The sequence below is a fragment of the Colossoma macropomum genome, unplaced genomic scaffold (assembly GCF_904425465.1).
Source record: "Colossoma macropomum unplaced genomic scaffold, Colossoma_macropomum, whole genome shotgun sequence".
Taxonomy (NCBI): domain Eukaryota; kingdom Metazoa; phylum Chordata; class Actinopteri; order Characiformes; family Serrasalmidae; genus Colossoma; species Colossoma macropomum.
Window position 1 is genome coordinate 27,137,396 of NW_023494794.1, and position 22,859 is coordinate 27,160,254.

At 39.9% G+C, this 22,859-nt stretch overlaps 1 protein-coding gene across 1 annotated transcript in view; it reads right to left on the reverse strand.

The window, feature by feature from the left end:
* dcc (DCC netrin 1 receptor) overlaps positions 1-22,859 on the reverse strand; it is a 400,188-nt gene that overhangs the window by 79,241 nt on the left and 298,088 nt on the right. The window contains exons 13-15 of the mRNA XM_036580725.1: positions 15,987-16,128; positions 8,528-8,638; positions 6,346-6,540 (exon numbers count right to left, since the gene is read on the reverse strand). Coding sequence (XP_036436618.1) covers positions 6,346-6,540; positions 8,528-8,638; positions 15,987-16,128 — 448 coding nt within the window. The remainder of the gene's footprint in view (positions 1-6,345; positions 6,541-8,527; positions 8,639-15,986; positions 16,129-22,859) is intronic.

Genomic DNA, 22,859 nt, shown 5'->3' on the forward strand with positions numbered 1-22,859 from the left:
TTATAAGCCTGGGCTTTAGCCATTGTTAGTTGTGAGGTATTGCTTTCCCTGTGAAACTACTGAGCGTTCATTCCCGTTGATATTTTCATGTATTGGACCTTTTGCTTGTTTTTCTTCGACTCTGCTTTTTGGATCTGCCCTTTTGTACTTTTGCCTGTTTTCTTGGATTACTGATTTTGACCTATTGCCTGTTTTTCTGACGTTTTTGGACTTGCCCTTGTCTGTTATGTTCGCCATTGTGACTCTGTTGTGTTTATTGGAACTGACCCACGCCTGTTCTCTGACTACATTGTATGTCCCTGAATCTACCACTAAAACCCTCCTTGTATTTTCAATCCGTGAGCGACTGATTTTTGGTTAAACGTTACAAAAAAACGACAGAAATGGAGATATGAGCGATTGTTAAATGAGCGCATGCAAATTTCAGTTTTATTATTCATCAGTTTAATCTTTACCTTATCTGTAGAATCAACATCACATCAGGTAGGAGTGTGTGTGTAAATATATTAACAACCTAATAAAATGCTCGGCTAATATAATTTATTTTACTAACAATAAGAGTAAAAATAGAACGTAACAATAATACTAATTATTAGTGTTCATGGCAATTCAGTATGAAAGTGAATGTATTCATTTTACATGCATACTGATGTAAACAAATGCTGCAACTCTTCCATGTTTCATTTAAAGACAAACTATACTGTGCTTTAGTTTTACACTACTGACTCCGCCCACAAAATAAACAATGCAAAACACAGCTAGTGCAGACGCATCTCATATGTGATAGTAAATCATTAAGCCATGAGAGGCTGTGTGTTACTGCGATTTTATCATGGGAAAGTTGTTCTTTGGCTCGACGCAAAGCGGAGTGCCTAAAACTCCCTTCCCTGTGATAAAATCACTGTAATGCGTGGCCTCAAGGGTCTTATTGCCTTTAATAAAACAGCAGCCAACAGAAACTATGATAAAATACACAAATTTTTAGAAAATTATTTAAGTTATTATTAATAATAATCGACATAAACAAGTACTTCCCCCCAAAAATGTAGTTCCTTTAGAGTATGGTATCGATGCTAAGCAACCAGTTGGCCATTGCTGTATATTGCGGTCATTTCATGAATTTTTTACCTTTTTGTTGTATAACAGTGAACATATGATATCACAGCACTGTTTATTGCATAAACTTTTCCTATATAAGCACTTTTTGGTCACCAAATTACCACCGTGAATCTTATTTAGCACCAATCCAGCGGAGCCCTCTTCTCACGCTGGGGCTGAATCTCAAACAGCTCCCTGCTCCCTACATAGTGCACTACATAGGAGTTTAAATACTGGATCCTGCAGCCCAACAGAGCAAAATACAACTAATAAACAGTCATTTGGGACTCAGACACATCCACACTCGATACATGATGCACTGTTTGGCTGTAGATGCTAGAACCTCTAAACTTCCATAGCTAGAACACTGTTTAGGGAGTACAGAGCTGTTTGGGATTCAGCCTGGGTTTGACACAACTTCTGACTGAAACAGGGACATTTGAAGTGTGTAAGCCATACTGTTTTACACTTCATCATAAAATATCATGACACTAAAGTAAGGGCACCCCTGGTGAAATTACGCTCTGCTGATTTTCTAAGTGAAAATAAATTAACATGGACCGACATGAAAGTTCTGCAGTGTTTCTCACAGTTACTGAAAGGTCTCGCAGTAGAAAAAGGAAAAACCGTGCCGTATTATCCCTAATCACATCTTTAGCAGGGGTCAGTGAAAGGTCACGTGCGAAGTACAGCGGAACCTAAATTAACAATAAGGCAGATCTAATATAAACTCAGACAAGCTGCAGTCTGTGCAGAGATAAGCCCCAATCGTTTATTGCCTTTATTTGCGGTCTTAAAAGCTTAGTCGAAGCCAGACATGCACACACACACACACACACACACACACACAACCTGGCACTCACATACACACAAACATGTGTACACACACTCACTTCCTCACACATTCCTTCTCTCTCTCTCTCTTTTTTGCAGTGTTTACATTTGAAATGAAAGATGTAAATGGATTTTACATTTGCTCTCAGACTTAAGAGCGTCCACACACCTCACACAGTGACCGGCTGAGGACCTGTTGTCATTTTATCCCCTGTGTCCAAGTTGTTTTTGTCTACATGTGGAAAGATATAGAGAGTACACTCATCTTATTCTTGTGCCCGATGAGCCTGTGAGCAATTTATGGATAGAACATCTGGTGAAGCATTAACAGATGTTTACGTTAAACGCTTATAACATCCTCACATGATAGAAATGTGGTAATAAGTGAAAATATCAATAATAGTCATTTTATTTAAACCTTTTAATTGTGTTTCCACTGAGATTCAGGTACAGGTAGAGATAAATCAATGGCACTACACAGCAGTGAGTGTTTACATGCACCTAATAATCCGATAGCTGCAGAAAATCAGATTTTGTCTGTAATCTGATCAACGCGTTTACATGCACTTGGGTAATCAGATAATGGGGAAACTCTGGGTCTACATGAGTCAGGCAGTAATCAGATTTCTGCTTTGCAACCAGCCAATAAACCCACAGAAGAAGACGTGATGTAAACGTAACGTAACATTCATCGTCATGCCACAGCTTTTTTTTAAATACCGAGTCACTTTAACGAAAAATATTAATATAAATCATGTAAAAGATGAAGAATAGTTAAATTCTATACTTTATCAAGCATGTAGTTGTTTCAGCATCGCTCCATAAGTGTTTTGGTGAGTGCTGTGATAAACTTTACTTGCTAATTCTGGGACACCGCTCTGTTCTTGCACATGCCCAGACTGAGGAAAATGAAAGAAATCAGAGTAAGGGTACACATGCACTGACAAAAGCTAAAAGCTAAAAATCCAGCTCTCTTTATGAGATTTATTATGATTTCTAATCTAATCTAAGAAATCAGAGTATGCTGTTTACATCCACTTTAGTCAGATAACTGCCAGAATTCATTTATGAATGGATTATTAAGCCTGTTTTATAAGCCAGCGCTTCAGTAATGCTCCTTGTATTTTCACCACGGTAGACAGCTATGTTAGCGTCAAGCTAGCAGCGTTAGCTCAGTGCATTATACAAGTTTTATCTCATCTCTAGGTTAAATATGGACATTTTAAGCTTGTAACAGGCATTCCTGTATGTCTGAGCAATGCTTTATTTAAAGGCTTGAACTTGAAGTTTGTATTAGAGTAGTGTTAGCTTGTTAGCTGGTTAGTTTTCTGTTGACCTCAGCCTGCTGGTGAGGGCCGAATCCAGTTATAAAGAGAATCTAATGTGTAAACTAGTTAAAGTGAGTCTGTTAGGAACAAACAGTGATGTTCAACTGGCAGTTCATCATTCGGTTGCAATTTATGGGCAGATTTCAATTCTAACAACTGGGCTTTTTTAAGGAGTCACATTTACATGTTGTTGTTTGAAGCTGTGCACCATTTATGCTTGCAGCACTGCTGCTCTTGCATTAATTTCATCTTCATTTGTTTGTACTGACAGCCACAAACAGCATATTATTCCAGAACATCACAGACACTTAATGGGTCAAAAGAATAACACTCAAAGTAAGCACACTTTCTTTGACCTCACTAAAAACAGTAAAACGGTAAAAAAAAACGGTCAATATTCATTTTCGGAAAAATTAACATCAGTTTTGTTTAGTTATTCATTCTTTAAATAGTAATTTATGCTTAAAAAAGAATGAAACACCTTTTCCCCCTTCATTTTATTCAACTTGTCCACCTTGGAGACCACCAAGCCAGTAGTCCCAGGTAATTTGTGTTGAGACCACTGACATGGACTATATTAGACTGCTTAGTATCAAGTCTGCCTCCAAAAACACAGTCTTTTTGAGCCTCCTGACTGACCTCAAAGTGGACGTTGCGCATTTTGGACAATTGTATTCACAGCCAGCACTGAACATGCCTATTAGTTAGCAGAGACAAACCTATTTCCTCAGACTGTACCACACACACACACACACACACACACACACACACACACACATGCACGGTCTGGCAGGCAGAGATAAAGTCAGCCCAGACATTTCCCATTAGCCTCCTGTGAGCAGTGAGTGTGTGTGCTGTGTAAATTAGCCTTGAGCAGCCATTCAGTTTCGTCCAATACAGCCCCTCCAGTCCAGTACGCTGCTTTAGGTCCAATGCAGCCCTCTAGGTTAGTCTCGAACACAAAAGAAGTCGTGGCACGGCCGCTCAATCCCAACACAAAGCCCTTACAGATTACGCTCTCAATAGGGTCCGACAGTTGCCCAACCGCCAAACAGTCACTTCACAAATTACTGTCTTCTTCTTCTACTCAACCTTGTAACAACACATCCAGTGTGGTTTTCATTTCAAATCTTTTCACTACTTTACTTTTTAACCTGTTAGAGACTTTTAATAATAGCAGATGGGAAACAGGAAAACAGCAGACATATTAATAATACTGTCTATCGAATGTGTATAGCTACCTATATAAAGCTATGTATGTGTTTTACAGCAGTAAGGACTGACTTAGGAGACTTTTGGCCCATTTCCCAGACCCAGATTAAACCTAAGCCTATAATAAATCGGATAAATCGGATCTACTAGCATTGCAATTCAGTCCAACACTGGCTGTCTGTTTCAACACAATCTAAAAGGGAGACTGGACAATATGAAAAACCTAACCATCACTATATCTCTTGTAAACATGTCTACTCGCATCCTGCAAGGGCACCGCAGTAGTTCTAGAGTGAGATTTTCCAGTTTAAAGACTGTTTTTTAAAGGTTTTTTTCTGCTGTCAGACCAGAATCTCATATGTCCAAAATGGTAACTTTACAGGAGAAGGTAAAAACATACTCTACTTTTAATGGAAGTCAATGGAACCAGACTTTTTTCCAAGCCATTTTGGGTCATTTCTATTAGTTCACTGATCATGAAATTTACACACAATGTAAAGGACAACAGGTATTTTCACATTATGTCAAAAACTGAAAAATGGAGATACAAGGTTTTCTTCCAACAGCAGCGTCTTATTTTTCTTGTGTTAGCTGGCGAATGTAGAAGGAAAGCAGGTAGCTAAACGATACTGCTGGGTGATGAATCTTATTATAACCATATAACTGTAATAACTGTCTTCAAATCATCATTAACAATGAAGATGATTACTCAAACAACAGGAATGGCTCGTCAGATGAGAAAGACAAGCTAAAACCTGAAGTTAGCAAAGCGATCGGTTATTTATATACTTTAACTTCGGCTGCTTTTCTCTGGCTGAAAGTGCCCTTTTTGTGTTAAATATAGATGAAGATGCTGTTTTCTTTATTATTTACTACTTGCAACTGAAGTAAGAACAATGTTACTGCTAGCATGGTTGTATTTATGAGCCTATAGGTCAGTAGCTGGCTAGCAGTCAGGATTGGTTGGCACTACAGGGATTCTCAATGATTGTAATCATCAATATACCTGTTGTAAACACCTCTACTCGCATCCTACAAGAGCACTGAAGTAGTTTCTAGAGTGGGATTTTCCAGATTAAAGACTAGTTTTTAAATGCTTTTATTTTTCTTGTGTTAGCTGGTGAATGTAGAAGGAAAGCAGGTAGCTAAACAATACTGCTAGGTGGCTAATCTTATAACCATATAACTGTAGTAACTGTCTTCAAATTATCGTTAACAATGAAGAAGTTTGCTCAAACAACAGGAATGGCTCATCAGATAAGGAAGACAAGCTAAAAACTAAAGTTAGCAAAGTGATCAGTTATTTATATACTTTCATTTTGACTTTTCTCTGCCTGAAAGTGCCCATTTTTGTGTGGGAATGTAGATGATATAGATATAGATAAGAATAATGCTAATGATAGCATGGTTGTATTTATTAGCCTATTGGTCAGTAGCTGGCTAGCAGTCACCACAGGGATTCTCAATGATTGTTTGACATATTTACATAGTGAATGGTGGATATTGTAGACAGAGTCCTGTATTTCTGAGAAGAACACCAATGAACACAAATATGAAAATGATATAAAATCATGAATTTTGATACTGTACTACAGAAAACTGCATAATAAACATTCATAATAATACATAATAAGCAACATATGAAGCTCTAGTGTTAGACTAGAAAGGCCCTTTAAGGGCTAAATGAACGTATTAGCTTAAGTGAAGAGAAATAATGCCTTGGAGAGGCAAGAAAGCTGGTCAGCAAAAATGTAGCCCTGTCCAGTCATTGTGATCTGATGTTATTCCGTTTTTAAACCCCAAAAACAGTGAACAAAGCCTTTAAGCTTATTGAGGTTTTTGTTTAGTGAAAGCAATTGTTGTGACCACTTACCCAAGTTTTCAATAGAGTAGTATCGCTGCTTACTGTCCACTCGAACCGTCTCAGCGTAAGGGCTGCCAACCCCATACCCAATGATGTAGCCCCTGACCAGGATGTTGGGGTTCAGTGGGGGTGTCCAGCTCATGATGATGCTGTTGGGGAGCGGACGGACATGCAGAGAGCTCGGCTGGTTCGGGACTTGAGTTTCTGGAGAGAACAAAGACATTTTGCGGGCACAAAGTACAACAGTCAGTTCTGACCACACGGTCTGATGGCTTGAAAAGCATTCAGTGTTGTTTAATCTGATTACAGCATTTTCTTTTTTTTCCAGACCACTGACCACCGAAGGCTCGCAAATAGCAGTGATCATTTTACATGTCATTTAGTGGAACTACTTTTTTTGGCAGAAGAAGATGCCAATACTTAAAATATATACTTTAATCATTTGGAGGACTTTGTTTTTTTACATATTTCTTTACTTTCTTGACAACTGACACAAACCTACATAGATTATTTTCAAGTCAGCATAAAAAATCTTGGCTGAGGTGAAATGACATCAAAATGGGCAACTAGAGCGACTTACAATTTGATCATTTTTTACACAGGTAGGTGAAGGTAGTGTTAGGAGTCTTGCCCAAGGACTCTTGTTGGTATAGTATAGGGTGCTTACCCAGACAGGGGATTGAACCCCAGTCTACAGAGTAAAAAGCAGAGGTGTTACCCACTACACTATTCCAACCACATAATAAGAGTCCTTGGGCAAGATTTCTAACATGACCTTCACCTACCTGTGTAAAACGATCAAATTGTAAGTCACTCTGGATGACATCGTCTGCCAAATACCATAAATGTAAATCATTAGGGTTGCTGATAGACAGTAATAGTATCAACGCATGCCTCACCTTAAATTTGAAGCTAAGACTCTTAAGGTGGAATTTTCTGCTCTACCTTAAATGGCGCAGCAGTTACATTCTAGGGCCCAAGAGGCATTTGGGAATAGCTGATTCTAGCTTAGATGCTGACAGTTGTATTGCCTTAAATCTACATAATTACATGTATAAAATGGGCTTGAGCTTAATGTCTATCCACACTCTCTCTGTGATGCTTCCTACATGCTGTTGTGTCCAAATAACTGAATAATTCTCCTTTTCTATCTGGATTGATTTTGCTCTGATCTTTGAAATGGCAGTATGGCATGTGCTCATCGGATCGGAGGTGGCACCCAGGAGGCGGGGCTCGGGACCGTCGTGCCACCCCTCACTCACTCGCTGCTCTCCTCTCCCTGCCATCCTCGCAGGGGGTTCGTCCTAACTCTGAGTTTGGGCCCCGCCTTCCTGCCAGCTCTCGTGGCCATCATTGGGGCCCGGGGGACAGGGGCATGCCAAAGGCAGACCTGCAGATTCTCATGTAAGCCGGCTACAGATCAGCCAAAATCAAGGAAAGAAAGTAGGAGAGGAAGATTCATTCAACTATTCTGGACCAGCCTAGACTGACTATCATTACCACGATGGCCTCTCACCCATAAAACACGGTGTCTTCACTTTGTCAAGCCTGACACATGATATTCCAATGGGATAGGTTTGTAAAATAAGTGTCGCCCAAGCTCCAGCTAATCCGTCCCTGCAGATGACTACTGATGTATGCAATCAAAATCATCTGTGTGGCCTCTGGCATGAGCCAAAAGGCTTCTGTTAGCGTTTTAGACTCAGTTACTCATAGCCGTTTCACTCTTACTCGACACGTCGCTCTCGACTGGTCTCTGGAACAGCCCTGGCATCGCTCGCGCTTGCTAACACACTTATGAGAACAGATTGGCAGCGGAGGCGTCCAAAAGGGCCCTGGAAGATGAAGGGGAATTGGAAGCAGCCCAGAACAGCTGCTTTGTGATCAGTATGAAAGCTCGGCTCGCTCTTAGGCGGGGGCTGAAAGCGGCCGGCCAGCGTCCGCACCGCTAGGCTAGGCTCATTTGCCAGTTGAAATGCACACATTGCTGAAGTACTACATCAACACATCGGGTCGACCATTCCAGTGTAAATATTTAATCATCTTACATGTGCTGAGGGGGTGGGGGAGGGGCTAATGTATGTTCTGCTAATGGGTTTTTGCGTAGCCTCCGGGAGTTAGCGGGAACGTCTGGGATGCTAAAGCGGGAAACCGGGATGTGTTTTGTGTGTGTTTATTTAATCTCACTCACCATCGAGGTCGTTTTCTGGGGTTTCGGCTGTGAACCATTCACTGCTCGGACCCGTGCCATTGACTGTCATGGCCGCCACTTGGAAGCTGTACTGGCTGCCTTTTTCCAGCCCTGTGAACGAGAGAGAGACAGAGAGATGGTGAAGAGAGGGAGAGATAAAGAGGGAGAACAAAAGAGCGAGAAAGAGAGAGAGGGAAAGAAAAAAAGAACGAAAAAACAAGGAATAGAAAGAGATAAGAGAGCAATAAAGAGAGAGTGAGAAAGCAAGAAAAAGGCAGCATGAGAGAGAAATAAAGAAAGAGAAGGAAAGAGAGAGACGGGGCAAAGAGAGGGAGAAAGAATGAGAGAGAATGTGGAAGAAAAAGAGAAAGAGAAAGAGACAAAAAGTGAGAGAGAGAGAAAAAAGAGATGAGAAAGCAAAAGAGGGTAAAGAGAGAGAGAAAGTGAGAGAGTGTAAGAGACAGAGAAAAACGACAAAGAAGGATGGATAAAAAGAGATAGAGAGAGTAAGAGAGCAAGAAAGAGAGAACGAGAGAGAAAGAAGATGTAAAGAGGAGAAAGAGAGAGAGAAAGACGGAAAGAGAAAAAAGATAAAGAGAGAGCAAAAGAGGGATAAAAAAGAGAGCGAGTGAGAAAGAGAAGGGAGTGAGAGAAAGAGAGGAAAAGAGAGGAAAAACAGAGAGAAAGGGAGAAGGAAAAAGAAAGGTGTAAAGAGAGAGTGAAAAGAAAGAAGAAGCAGCATGAAAGAGAAAGAAAGAACAAGGAGAAAGAGAGAGAATCAGAAAGAAAAAAGAGAGAATGATGGATGAAAAGGAAAAGAGAGAGAGAGATCGAGAGAGAAAGGCAGTGAGCGAGGGAGAGAGAGAGAGAGAGAGAAAGAAAAAAGAGAAAGAAGGATGGATAAAAAGAGATAAAGAGAGAGAGCAAGAGAGCGAGAAAGAGAGAGCGAGACAGCGAGAGGAAGAAGAGAAAATGGATGACGAAGAGATAACGAAGCTAGCGCGAGAGATTAGCATTCGGGATTGTAATTAGTAAACACCATCATTCAAGGCGGGAAGGTAAACAAGGTCTCGCGGCCTCATCTCGACAGATCACCGTGCATTTCCATCATCGACTCAGATACAAAACAGCAATTATTCCGGCGGGGCACGCTCGTCTCTGAATACCCCAGAGTGTCAGGAATTAGCATAGCGCACGCGAACGCCACCGTGAAATGAATCCCTTCGGAAATGGAAACTTAGCAAGATATCATCAAGGGAATAATGGAAATGAATATTATATTCATCCAAATTCAGAAATCCCTATTCAAATAAACACCGGCGCATCAGAATGAGCTCGTGTCTGTCAGAGACGCTGGCCTCTCTCGCTGCCTCGCGGCTACGGCTAAGACAACAAATCCTGTTTGTGTCTGTATGCTGTGTGCCTGACCTCCTTAAGATGCATGGAATTCTGGCTGAGAGAAGATCAAATGACAGCCGAGCGCTAACCTTCCACATGGATTATACCGACAGCGTTACGATGGACTGGAATAAAAAAACGGGTTCTAAGCTATTAGAAAGTGATACCTTGGCAAAAATTACATGTCAACAAACTACTGCATGTTGCTGGATCATCTTTTTGTCGTTCTCTTTCACACGGAATTGTTTCTTTCATCCTTTAAGGGTTTTATAGGGATAAAGGGACGTCATATATGGGAAGAGAGGCTTATAGTGCAAAGAAACAAATAAACAATGAAGGGAAGACACATCAAACAGAAACACACTCAGGACACTCAAACCAGTTCAGCCCAATACGGAGGTCCGGAGAGGCCATGAGCTGTTGCTAGAACTTTCCGGATTGTTATCTTGAGATAACTAGTTAATTTTATTGTGATCTCAAGATAACAACTTTGTTATCTTGAGATCACAAGATAATGAACTTATTATTTCAAGACAACAACTTCACAAGATGATGAACTTATTATTTTAAGACAACTGTGTTATCTCGAGATAACAAGATAACTTGTTATTTCAAGATAAAACTTTTATCTCGAGATAACAAGAAAATGAGCACATTATTTCAAGATAGAATAATTTACTTGTTATTTCAAGATAACAACTTTATCTCAAGATAACAAGACAATTAACTCATTATTTCAAGATAACAACTTTGTTTTTCGGAGATAAGAAGACAATTAACTCGTTATTTCAAGATGACAACTTTGTTATCTCAAGATCACAAGATAATTAACTCAATATTTCAAGATACAGCTTTATGCCAAGATCACAAGATAATTAACTCATTATTTCAAGATAACAACTTTGTTACAACTACCTCATGGCCTCTCTGGACGTATGTAGCCCAGCGTTACCAGAGATAGAAACAGTGGTTTAGATCTATGCATCTGGATGTAAAAGGCATACAAATTGAGCATCCTGGCCAATCGCAGACAGTTTGCAGGAACAAAGTGTTTACAAGATCCAACAAACACAAATAATTTTGGAAAGAAATATTACAAGCTGATCTTTACTATGTTTTACTGCTGCAATCAGGACAAAACACAACATCTAAAAAAACACCAGCTGCCCTTCACATTGCGTGAACCTTTCATGATGAATGGACCAATAGAGACTGTCGTTACTTCCATTAAACATTACTTTTTTTTCAGGGATACAATCTTGTCTTCTGACACTGACAATATATAGCAATAATATGATGTAATATAACATAATAATGAGTCCCCAACCAAAACATGGCACTATGACCAAATCACTGATGATCAGCCAAGCCTGGCACCAGAGTAAAGTTCTGGGCGAGTGATTAGAAGCTATTTTGATTTTTCGTTTTTATCCATTGAGCTCCATTCACTCCCATTCATTGAGGACTCGCCCTCTGCTGTTCTGCAGTCCTGTTTTTGATATAACGAGGGAAATAGGAAGCGGCCAGGCTCCTACTCTGACTGCCCCAGTAAATGACCCCCTGATTCCATGGCCTGCATTTAGCTTGCGGAAAATAACTATTTGGGAATAGTTTATCTGGGTAGATATTCATTCCTTTTTCATTTTTTTTCAAATATTGCAATATTTATCTCAAACAATTTTGTTCAGTCCTCGCATGCATACGTTTTCAAACTTGCATTCAGTTGCATGTGTGGGAAAATTTTTTATTCCATTCTGCAGGGGAGCCTTTGGGCCTCAAGGCTTTATTGCCCTTCACTGATACAAGAGCCTGTGAATTTTCTTCAGCTGTGATAATTCCCCCCTAAAAAGCTTTTATCTTTCTCAGTTTCTGCAGGCTGCCTCATCTGAGTGAAAAACCTCCTTCAGTTTTGCTTGAATGCTAATGATAAAAAATGATAACTTGTGCTTATCGCTGAAGTACAACCTTCAAGAGAATTGAGAGAAAATTCCTGTGTTATCAAATAATGTTGTCTTTATTAAACGCTTTTCTGTTCAAAGGGGGTTTGAGTCAGGCTGGATTTAGCCACCTAAAGCTCTAAAACACCTGTCAGAACTGGTTTCTGTTAAGGAAACTGAAAGAATACTTCAAGACGACTTCACATATAAATAGCTAAAAGGATTGCTATTGCTAATGCTAATGCTAGCACAGTTTTGGGCTCAGGTACCAAACTTCATGTAATCACTGGACAACATTAATGTTAGTAAGCAACAAAATACAAAGACAGTGCATTTATTGCTCTTTGCAAAAGCTCAGTTTGGCTGGATTTCACTTTCCTTACTACAGACGTGGCTAGCTCCAAAGCAGTGCTGCTAAGGCTAGCCCATATTACCAGTATTATCAACATCTACTGACCGGCATATCAGCATCCAAAACACAGCATATGCTGGTTTGACTGGTGACCAGCATATCAACTTGTACTGACCAGCTTACCAGCACCCGAAACAAAACATATGCTGTTTTCACTGGTGACCAGCATATCACTTCTATTGCTACTGACCAGAAAACCAGCATCCAAAACACAACATTTGCTGGTTTTACTGCTTACCAGCATATCAATTTGTACTGACCTGCAGACCGCCATCCAAAACACAGCATATGCTGGTTTGACTGGTGACCAGCAAATCAACTTGTACTGACCAGCATACCAGCATCCAAAACAAAACATATACTGGTTTCATTGGTGACCAGCGTATCACTTCTATTGCTACTGACCAGAAAACCAGCATCCAAAACACAACATTTGCTGGTTTTACTGCTTACCAGCATATCAATTTGTACTGACCTGCAGACCGCCATCCAAAACATAGCATATGCTGGTTTGACTGGTGACCAGCAAATCAACTTGTACTGACCAGCATACCAGCATCCAAAACAAAACATATACTGGTTTCATTGGTGACCAGCGTATCACTTCTATTGCTACTGACCAGAAAACCATCATCCAAAACACAACATTTGCTGGTTTTACTGCTTACCAGCATACCAACATCTACTGACCAGAATACCAGCATCCAAAACACAGCATTTGCTGGTTATAGTGGTGACCAGCATATCAACTTGTACTGACCAGCATACCAACAACTCCACACAGCCACTTGAAAACATATTAATATTACCAAACAACAAAAAATGAATGAACAGTTCATTTGTTGCTCTTTGTGAAACCTCTGGCTGTCGTGTTTAGACTTAAACCTAGACTTTACACAAATGTAGCCAACTGTGAAGCTTAACGTTGCTAATGCTAACGCAGGTTTGGGCTCCATAGAATACATATAAAAATACCAAATGAAGTGACTCAATCAGACTGAAAGCAGCTAGTCTGCAGCTAATCGACTTGGTGTCTGGATTTCTTTCTGTTTCGCTCTCATCATCCATGAAACTTAAAAACAAGGCAGCTTTTTGTTGTTAGCTTTCAAAAGACAAAGTCTTCTCTCCATCCGCATAACGTTCTAAGAGGCAGGCCTTTCCACTCTTAATGCTAGCGATGTTTGGGTCTTTGGACGTTGACTTACTCTAACCACAACTAGCGTCTCTCTCAGCTGTGGTTAAGCTGCTGTCCAAGCTGCTGGCACGACATCACGTCGTCATATAAATAATACATCCCTTTAGCGCAGCTGTGATACAGCGGCATGAATTCCTGATGTACTCTGAGATTCAGAATTCTCTAACGATCTGTAAGTCTTAGCGATGTGCAGAACTGCTGCTGCTAACAAAGGACTGTCTGTATGCTAATTCTGTCCAAAAGTTTGCAACCACCTGTCATTTTAATATTCAGTAATAACTTATACAGTGTAGTCGGGAATAATTTGAACTATAGACAATAAAATGTGTTCAATATTTATACAAATATGTATTTTCTGTCAACTTGTCTGCCTTGAGGTTTGATTAGCACTTGTAAAATACAAGGTATTCTGGATTATATTCTGGATTAACTGGATTCTAACTTAATTCTAAATATCGCTATTGTTGGAAGAAAACCTCGTATCTCCAAAATGGTAACTTTACAGGAGAAGGAAAAAACCTACTTTACTTTTAATGTAAGTCAATGGAACCAGACTTTTTTCCAAGTCATTTCAGGCCGTTTCTTTTGGCCCATTCATCCTGAAATTTACATACAATGCAAAGGGTAAGAGGCTTTTTCAAATTATCTCAAAAACAGAAAAACGTCAAAAATGGAGATAAAAGGTTTTCTTCCGACAACAGTGATATACTATAGTTTTCCCAGTTACTGTGAAATCATTCTAGGCACTAGATCCAACATTTCTTCATGTTCTTCCAGCTTCCTACTAATTACTCCAAACCTCTGAAGTTGCTGAGTGCTAGCAGCATGCTAAATTCACTGTGCAAAAGTTTTGGCACCCCAGGCAAATGACGTTTTATTGATTTTTTCAGAGTGAATAGTCAACACGTTCTGTAATGTCTGCACATTTTAATGCAAAATAGGCCAGAAGTGCGTAGCTGCTGCACAAAACAAATTCTGCTATTGCCTTATGAAAAGTTATTAACCTCAGAAATACAGGCGCTGGTATCATTTCAGCCACCACAGAAAGGTGAGCCACTTGATCTTTGTCGTAGTTGCCAAGATTGAAAGTGGAGGACGTGTCCAGAACTGCTGGAGAACCAAACACACAACAATGTGGGAGTCCAGACTAAATAGAGGATATAAATGATTTGTGGAAAAACTCTTTTACAGCTATCAGAGCATAGTAAGGTCAGCTCACGTCTACAGAGTGATAAACCGATGGAGGTGAAAATAACTATAATCAAAATGCTAGATTAGCCATGTTAGCTGGAGATGATGAAGTAGCTTGCTGTCAAAAAAGTAGTTGGCAAAAAGCTGAACATGCACACATGCCAGCAGGGGGCGCGCCGGGTCATCATGGTCTGTAGGCCACTGTAGACGGTTTTCACAAACACTGGCTCCAGTGAATGAACATCTACTCCCCGCCGAGCTCTCGCTCTCTCAGATACTGACAGCTTTGAGGGAGAAAATGAAAACTGTTCCTCTGAAAGCGGCTGTAGCTGCAACTTTAAACCACAAACTGCATTCAGTGTAACGTTAGTCAGCAGTGAAATGCAGACACAGAGGTTCTTTTACTCCGTATGACAAAGTTTATTCCTTTATTAACTGTCTAAACTCGTTTTTCTCTGCGCATCATCAGCTGACAGACCACTAAACTGAGGTGAGGCTGTTTTTGCTTCAAGCTCTAATACTGGAGTGAGCTGTACACACTCTACTCATCGTTGCTGCTATTGTTATTGCTTTAGCGGAAGCAGAGTTAGCCTGCAACGACTACTTACTGCAGAAAAAATGTGGAAATGTGAAAAGGGCATGTTACTGTTTATTTGTTGAATTTAACATAATAGAAAAAACATAAAATGTGGCCTGTGCAAGATTACTGATCATTTTATAATGTATGTTTTTTTCTAATATGTTAAATTCAGCAAATAAACAATGATTATGAATTAAAATGCGCAGAAGTTAGAGGATGTATTGACTTATTTTCACTTTGAAAGTCAACAAACCATAATTCGGCTGGTTGCATTCAATCCTTTGCAAATTGCTGTGCATTTATCTTCAACAAATAATGGCTTTACATTATTGATAATTGATGCCAAACTTTCGGACAATAGTTCAAATATCAATAAGCTAACTTACATATTGATGCTGTCTAAAAAACCTTCTTCACGCGTGATATAAGTTCATGTAAAATCTTTTCTATCAGTCCATTCATTGTGAAATGTGCACGCAGTGTAAAGGGCAGCTGCTGGGCTCACACAATGAAGAAAAATAAAAATCGACATCTTTTTCATGCATTTGAAGTGCTTTGAAAGGCTTTGGTGGTGGTCCACAGTGGAGGGTCTGATCGTAATCAGCAGAGAGACCGAGAAGCAGTGGATCTAATACCCTGCACTTCTCTCTTATCATAAAACCCCAAAATGAAGTGACTTACTCCAAGACAAGTAGGTACTGAGCACTGAAAAATGGATGGAAGGAGGCGACTAGAGAGAGACTCACCGGTGAAGAGATACCAGAGGTTGTTGGGTTCGATGGCCTCCTGCTCGCCACGCCGTCCGGTTTTACGATAGCGGATTTTGTAGCCCGTGATGAAGCCGTTCTGCGCGTTGGCCGCGGGAGGCTGCCAGCTCACTTTAATACTCTGAAAGAGTGAAGAGTGCACTGTCAGAACATGAGCTTCAACAGAAACTGATCCTTTTGTACTGTTGCAAGGTTGGTTTGACAGATATTCTAAATTTTACAGAAAATGATGAAAATTCCATTCAACCTAAATTCTATCACACAACAGTAACATGCCCACAAAATTTGGATAAATTATTATTTTTTAGGGATATTTATGTTGTATTGTGGTGGTTGGTATAGTGCAGTGGGTAACATTTCTGCCTTCTACACTGTAGCATGGGGTTCAATTCCCCACCCGGGCAGGCACCCCACACTATTCCAATAAGAGTCCTTGGGCAAGACTCCTAACACTACCTTCACCTACCTGTGTAAAATGACCAAAGTCTCTCTGGATAAGAGCGTCTGTTAAATGCCATAAATGTATTGTTATGATACACTGGATGTGTGAAATCAAGCTAACACTAGCATTGCAGCAAATTCTATGTTACTGTTTGAAATCTGACTAGCTTTATTTATCGTCAATGACACAGTCCAGCGCAGTAGAGTAGTATTTTATGGAAAAAAAAATAATAATTATGTGTGCTAATTTACAGTCGTTCGTAAAAGTTTGGGTCAAATTACAAATTTTCTTGATTTTCTGAGTGAAAATTAGTTGAAACATCATCTACAGAGCCTCAAATATGCATTTTCCAAAAACTCTGAAATCATAGATTGCTACCATCATGCTAAGTTCACTTTATACAGTTGTGTGCAAAAGTTTGAGCGCCCTGGTCAAATTATGTTTTGTTTGTTTTCTACGTGGAAATAAGTCAACACATCCTCTAACGTCTGCACATTTTAATGCACAATTACTGTTCATTTGTTACATTTAACATAACGGAAAAAAAATATAAAACATCATTTGGCCTGTGCAAAAGTTACTGCATAACAATAAGTTAAAATAGTTAAAACATCCTCTAAGGAGCCTCAAATATGCATTTTTCTAAACCTCTGAAGTCGTAGGGTGCTAGCATCATGTTAAGTTCACTTCATACAGTCGTGTGCAAAAGTTTGAGTGCCCCGGTCAAATTATGTTTTGTTTGTTTTCTAAGTGAAAATACGTCAACACATCCTCTAACGTCTGCATATTTTAATGCACAATTACTGTTTATTTGTTGAATTTTACCTAATGGAAAAAAAAATAATGATAATTTGGCCTGTGCAAAAGTTACTGCATAAGTTAAATAAAGTTAAAACGTCCTCTACAGAGACTCAAATATGCATTTTGTTTATATATTTAAGTGCACAATCTCTATTTGTTGATATTTTGCTGAGTTTAATATATCGGAACAATAAAACATATAGGATGTGCCATAATTTAACACAGGACACATTTTGTGTTTTGTTTTTTCCCCAGTAAGATAAATACAGTAAATATACAGTAATTGTGCATAAAATGTGCCGTGTGTTCTCCGTAGAGGATCTGTTCACTTATTTTCACTTAAAAAATTTGACTAGCGCCCAAAATGCCTTCTGCATTCAGCTGAATGTCTTCAAAAAGCCACAAAAGGATATTTACTACCAAACCAACCTCATATCCAAACCATATTACTTACAAGCACGAGTTTTTTCATTTTTCCTACAAGTCTGAAGAACATGTCTGAGGTATTCTGAGTCACCCTCACATTAAAGGAAGCTTTGCTTAATAGCGAGTGCTCTAGATCAGGTCAACACACCCCAGCTTTACATCTGGCTGATGTTATTGAGCTGGCTTATTGGCGACTGAGCACTGTCGATCAATCTGGTACATGTGCTGCTGCACTGCTGGCCCCTGCGCTCCGTGTTGGGTGCGTGTGCGGTAATTACGTGGGGGAAGCATGTTTAATTGCTCACTAAAGCAGAGGAGGAAATTAATTGTTTTGACGGGGTCTTTAGCAGAGAGAAAACAATGGCAGCCATGCAGAACCAACGCTTCACTTATGGAAAAGATCAGCGTGTAAACAAAGCCCTCACAGCTCCTCTATCTCTATCTCTCTCATCTCTCCCCTCATGCTCCTCTGTCTCTATCTCTCTCATCTCTCTCCTCACGCTCCTCTGTCTCTATCTCTCTCATCTCTCCCCTCACTCTCCTCTGTCTCTATCTCTCTCATCTCTCCCCTCACGCTCCTCTGTCTCTATCTCTCTCATCTCTCCCCTCACGCTCCTCTGTGTTTATCTCTCTCATGTCTCCTCTCACGCTCCTCTGTCTCTATCTCTCTCATCTCTCCCCTCACACTCTTCTATCTCTATCTCTCTCTCATCTCTCCCCTCGCTCTGCTCTATTTCTACCTCTCTCTCATCTCTCCCCCTCGCTCTTCTGTCTCTATCTCTCTCATATCTTCCCTCGCTCTGGTATCTCTATCTCTCTCTCATCTCTCCCCTCACGCTCCTCTATCTCTCTCATATCTCCTCTCACGCTCCTCTATCTCTGTCTCTCTCTCATCTCTCCCCTCACGCTCTTCTGTCTCTATCTCTCTCATCTCTTCCCCTCGCTCTGGTATCTCTATCTCGCTCTCATCTCTCCCTTCGCTCTGCTCTATTTCTACCTCTCTCTCATCTCTCCCTTCATGCTCCTCTATTTCTATCTCTCTCTCATCCCTCCCCTCACACTCCTCTATCTCTATCTCTCTCATCTCTCCCCTCACGCTCCTCTATCTCTATCTCTCTCTCATCTCCTCTCACACTCCTCTATCTCTATCTCTCTCTCATCCCCCCCTCTTGCTCCTCTATCTCTCTCTCATCTCTCCCCTCGCTCTGCTCTCTTTTATGATGAGCAGATCTTCAGCTCCCTCAAAGCAGCTTCTCCTCTCTACAGCCACCATCAGTGAGGGAGGCTTGAGGAGGTGGCTGGTCACCTTGTTACTGGCAGGAAGAACAGGTCCTACTCCAGCGTCGCTATAAGATACATCAATCAGGCAGGGGTCTGAGCAGTAGTGTGGGGGAGGGGTAGAGTGCTTACTGTTATCTTAATTTCTGGTAGTTCAAAGCAATGCAAGCACAAAGTATTCAGGTAGAGGAGGAAGATAGTTTTTCTGTTTTTCTGTTTCTGGACTTTAGAGATCTCAGGATTACTATAATAATTGTATTATTATTATTATTATTATTATTTATTTTTGATCATAATAACAACATTTTAATTATTACAGTGTTATAATTTTTTGCTGTAATATCACTATTACCATAAAATAAGGTGATATAACACAATATAAATATTTTACTTCTTAACTACTATCATTTGCACTGTTATAATAATAATAATAATAATAATAATAATAATAACAAAATAAATAAATAAATAAATAAAGACAGAAAAAATAAAAGACAAATAATGCATTAATAAAGACAACAACAGCATTAGTATTAGTGTTGTTGTTGTTATTGTTATTATTATTATTATTATTATTATTAGTATTAGTAGTAGTATTATATAGTATATTAATCATAATAACAACATTAAAATGAATTATTACAGAGCTATTATTTTTGTTGTAATTTCACTATTACCATAAAATAAGGTAATATAAATAATTTACTAATTTAAGTTCTAGCATTTTTTTGCTTAAGTTCTATTTTTTTGTTTATATATATATATATATATATATATATATATATATATATATATATATATATAAGTAATAATAAATATTATTGCATATTTATGATAATGTATAAAATGAATAATAAACAAACATTATTATTGTTGCTTTTTATAATTAATATTTTTGGTATTATTTTTCTATTTTTTTTATTTTAATTATCTCTGGCCTGTAAGATGTTAGACTGTTAGACTGTCACACAGCAGCTTCTTCACAGTCCTGCGCATGTAGGTTTTCAGGGGCTGCAGGTGTTTCTACTTTCACAAACACAGTGTTTCAACATGATTTACACTCTAGTGTGTTCTTTATAGCCAAAGCTCAGAAACTCAGCCATGAAGCCAAACCCGCTCCAGTAATCAGAGAGTCTCTGTATTTGAAATGTTTTGTGTAGCTACAGAAAGTGACCTGAGTTAATGTAACATTACGGTCTATATGAACTCTATACACACGCTTTAGCGTGGAGGAATAATCTGCAACAACACTGTAAACAGCAGTGTACATGTTGTGCGTTAAGCTTTTTGTGGATAATCTAAAGGGATATTTCAGTCAGTAATGCTAATGAGGCTAAAAATGAAAAAGTGAACAGCATTCATTTTGAAGGCTGTCAGCTTTCATTCAGTTAGCAACATTAGCATGTATTCTTGGGCTATTCCTAAGCTGTTCGCGTTTAATCTGTACTGAGGGTGAGGCTAACTGTGTTTCTCTGTTTGGGGGCTCAAGACAGCATCCGAACTATGGTAAAAAATCAATACAGTATATATTGGTATTTATTTTACTCTGTATCAGAAACACTTGCGGATATGTAATATGATACACACTGGAAACTGTCTACAACTGAGCTAGCCTGCCCTGACAAACGCATCCACAGTTGGTTTAATTAAACTTTGTAAGGGCCTGTAAGCAGGATGTGATGGCTAAACTCTGCCTGGACTGGCTCGCCTGCACAGGAATGCCATCATATGTTTAGCAACTGTCGCATTGGCTCAGTATCGGGTTGGCATTAATGCCAGCTGCCTAGCATAGAGGGGGTGGTGGCCTTGCCATCTGTGGAGGAGGGGGGAGGTGGGTGAGGGAGCCTGTTAACATGCAAATAAACCAATTAAAATTCATGCCGCGCTGTTGCCAAACACGTCAAGTACATCCTGGTTTAGTCGCACCTTCTCGATGTCTCTCATCCTTCGCTTCCTTCGAGCTTCGGCGGTGTTAACGTATTCCACTGAGGCTTGGCTAGCAACCCATGTCCACTCAATTTTGACTGAATATAGCGCTCCTTAGAGTACAGGTGTGCTTCTCTAAGATCCTTCACTGGACCACAACATTTCTCTCAATAAGCTGTCAGCTTCAGTGGCTCGCCCGTTCATTAGCCTAGCCGAAGTAGATGCCTCTCGTTCTGTCGAATATACTGGTGAATATGCCATGAATAAGGGTACACAAGTACATCTAAATGACCCTTCAGTAGCCCAAAACATCTTTCTCAGTAAGCCATCACTGCAGTTGCTAGATATACTCATTATCTAAAGTAGGTGTTGGTCATTCTGTTAGCATGGCAGCTAATCCTGAATGAGTACACCACTCCTTAGGGACCAGGTGTAAATAAACCCCTTCACTGGCCAACAACACCTTTCTTAATAAGCCATCAACTGGAGCAGCTAGCACATTCATTATCCTAGCTAAAGTAAGTCTTACTCAATAGGTTAGCACAGCATTCCAGTATTAAATATACCATACTTCAGGGTACAGACATGGCTCTGAGACTCTGCAGTGGCTCAAAACTGTTTGAACTTTACAAAACAGAAGCTGTACTGAGGGTAAAGAGAGCTTCTGTGTAATTTCCTAGGAAATATGTTTCTGTTCCACTGAATAAAGAATAACTTATCGCTGTTGTCGGAAGAAAACCTCATATCTCCAAAATGGTAACTTTACAGGAGAAGGAAAAAAGCATACTTTACTTTTAATGTAAGTCAATGGAACCAGAATTTTTACCAAGTCATTTTAAAACATTTCTTTTGGTCCAATCTTCATGAAATGTACAAACAATGTAAAGGACAACAGGTATTTTCAAATTATGTCAAAAACTGAAAAATGACGGTTTCTTCCGACATCAGTATTATACTTAATTAGCATTTTGAGAGATCAGGCACAACATTATGACCACCTCCTTGTTTCTACGCTCATTGTCCATTTTATCAGCTCCACTTACTATATAGGTGCACTTTGTAGTTCTACAGTTACAGACTGTAGTCTGCATACTTTGTTAGCCCCTTTTACCCTGTTCTTCAGTGGTCAGGACCCCCATGGACCCTCACAGAGCAGGTGCTATTTGGGTGGTGGGTCATTCTCAGCACTGCAGTAACACTGACGTGGTGGTGGTGTGTTAGTGTGTGTTGCGCTGGTCTGAGTGGATCAGACACAGCAGTGCTGCTGGAGTTTTTAAACACTGTGTCCACTCACTGTCCACTCTCTTAGACACTCCTACCTTGTCTGTCCACCTTGTAGATGTAAAGTCAGAGACGATAGCTCATCTGCTGCAGCACAGTTTGTGTTGGTCATCCTCTAGTCCTTCATCAGTGGTCACAGGACGCTGCCCACAGGACGCTGTTGACTGGATATTTTTGGTTGGTGGACTATTCTCATGGGGGTCCTGACCACTGAAGAACAGGGTAAAAGGGGGCTAACAAAGTATGCAGAGAAACAGATGGACTACAGTCTGTAACTGTAGAACTACAAAGTGCACCTATATAGTAAGTGGAGCTGATAAAATGGACAATGAGCGTAGAAACAGTGTTATGCCTGATCGGTGTACACTCTTTAGGGAACAGGTGGGCTTCTCTGAAACTTTCACAGGGCCGAAACATTTGTCTCAGTAGGCGTCCACTGCGGTGGCTAGCACATTCATTAGCTAAAGTAGGTGTTGCTCATTCTGTTAGCATATCGCGCTGGCGCCGTTGATGAGGATGAATCCATTAACATTTGCTGGCACCTGTTCTTCGGGTTTGGGTCCGCATTCTTAATTGATTACAGCAGGTCGAAGTGACGCGCATGTATGTGTGTGTGCCAGAGAGAGTGTCAGAGGAGCGGGAGCCATTAAAGTGGAAACTGTGAGTGTCATTTTGGCCCTGTCGTCTTGCTAATTATC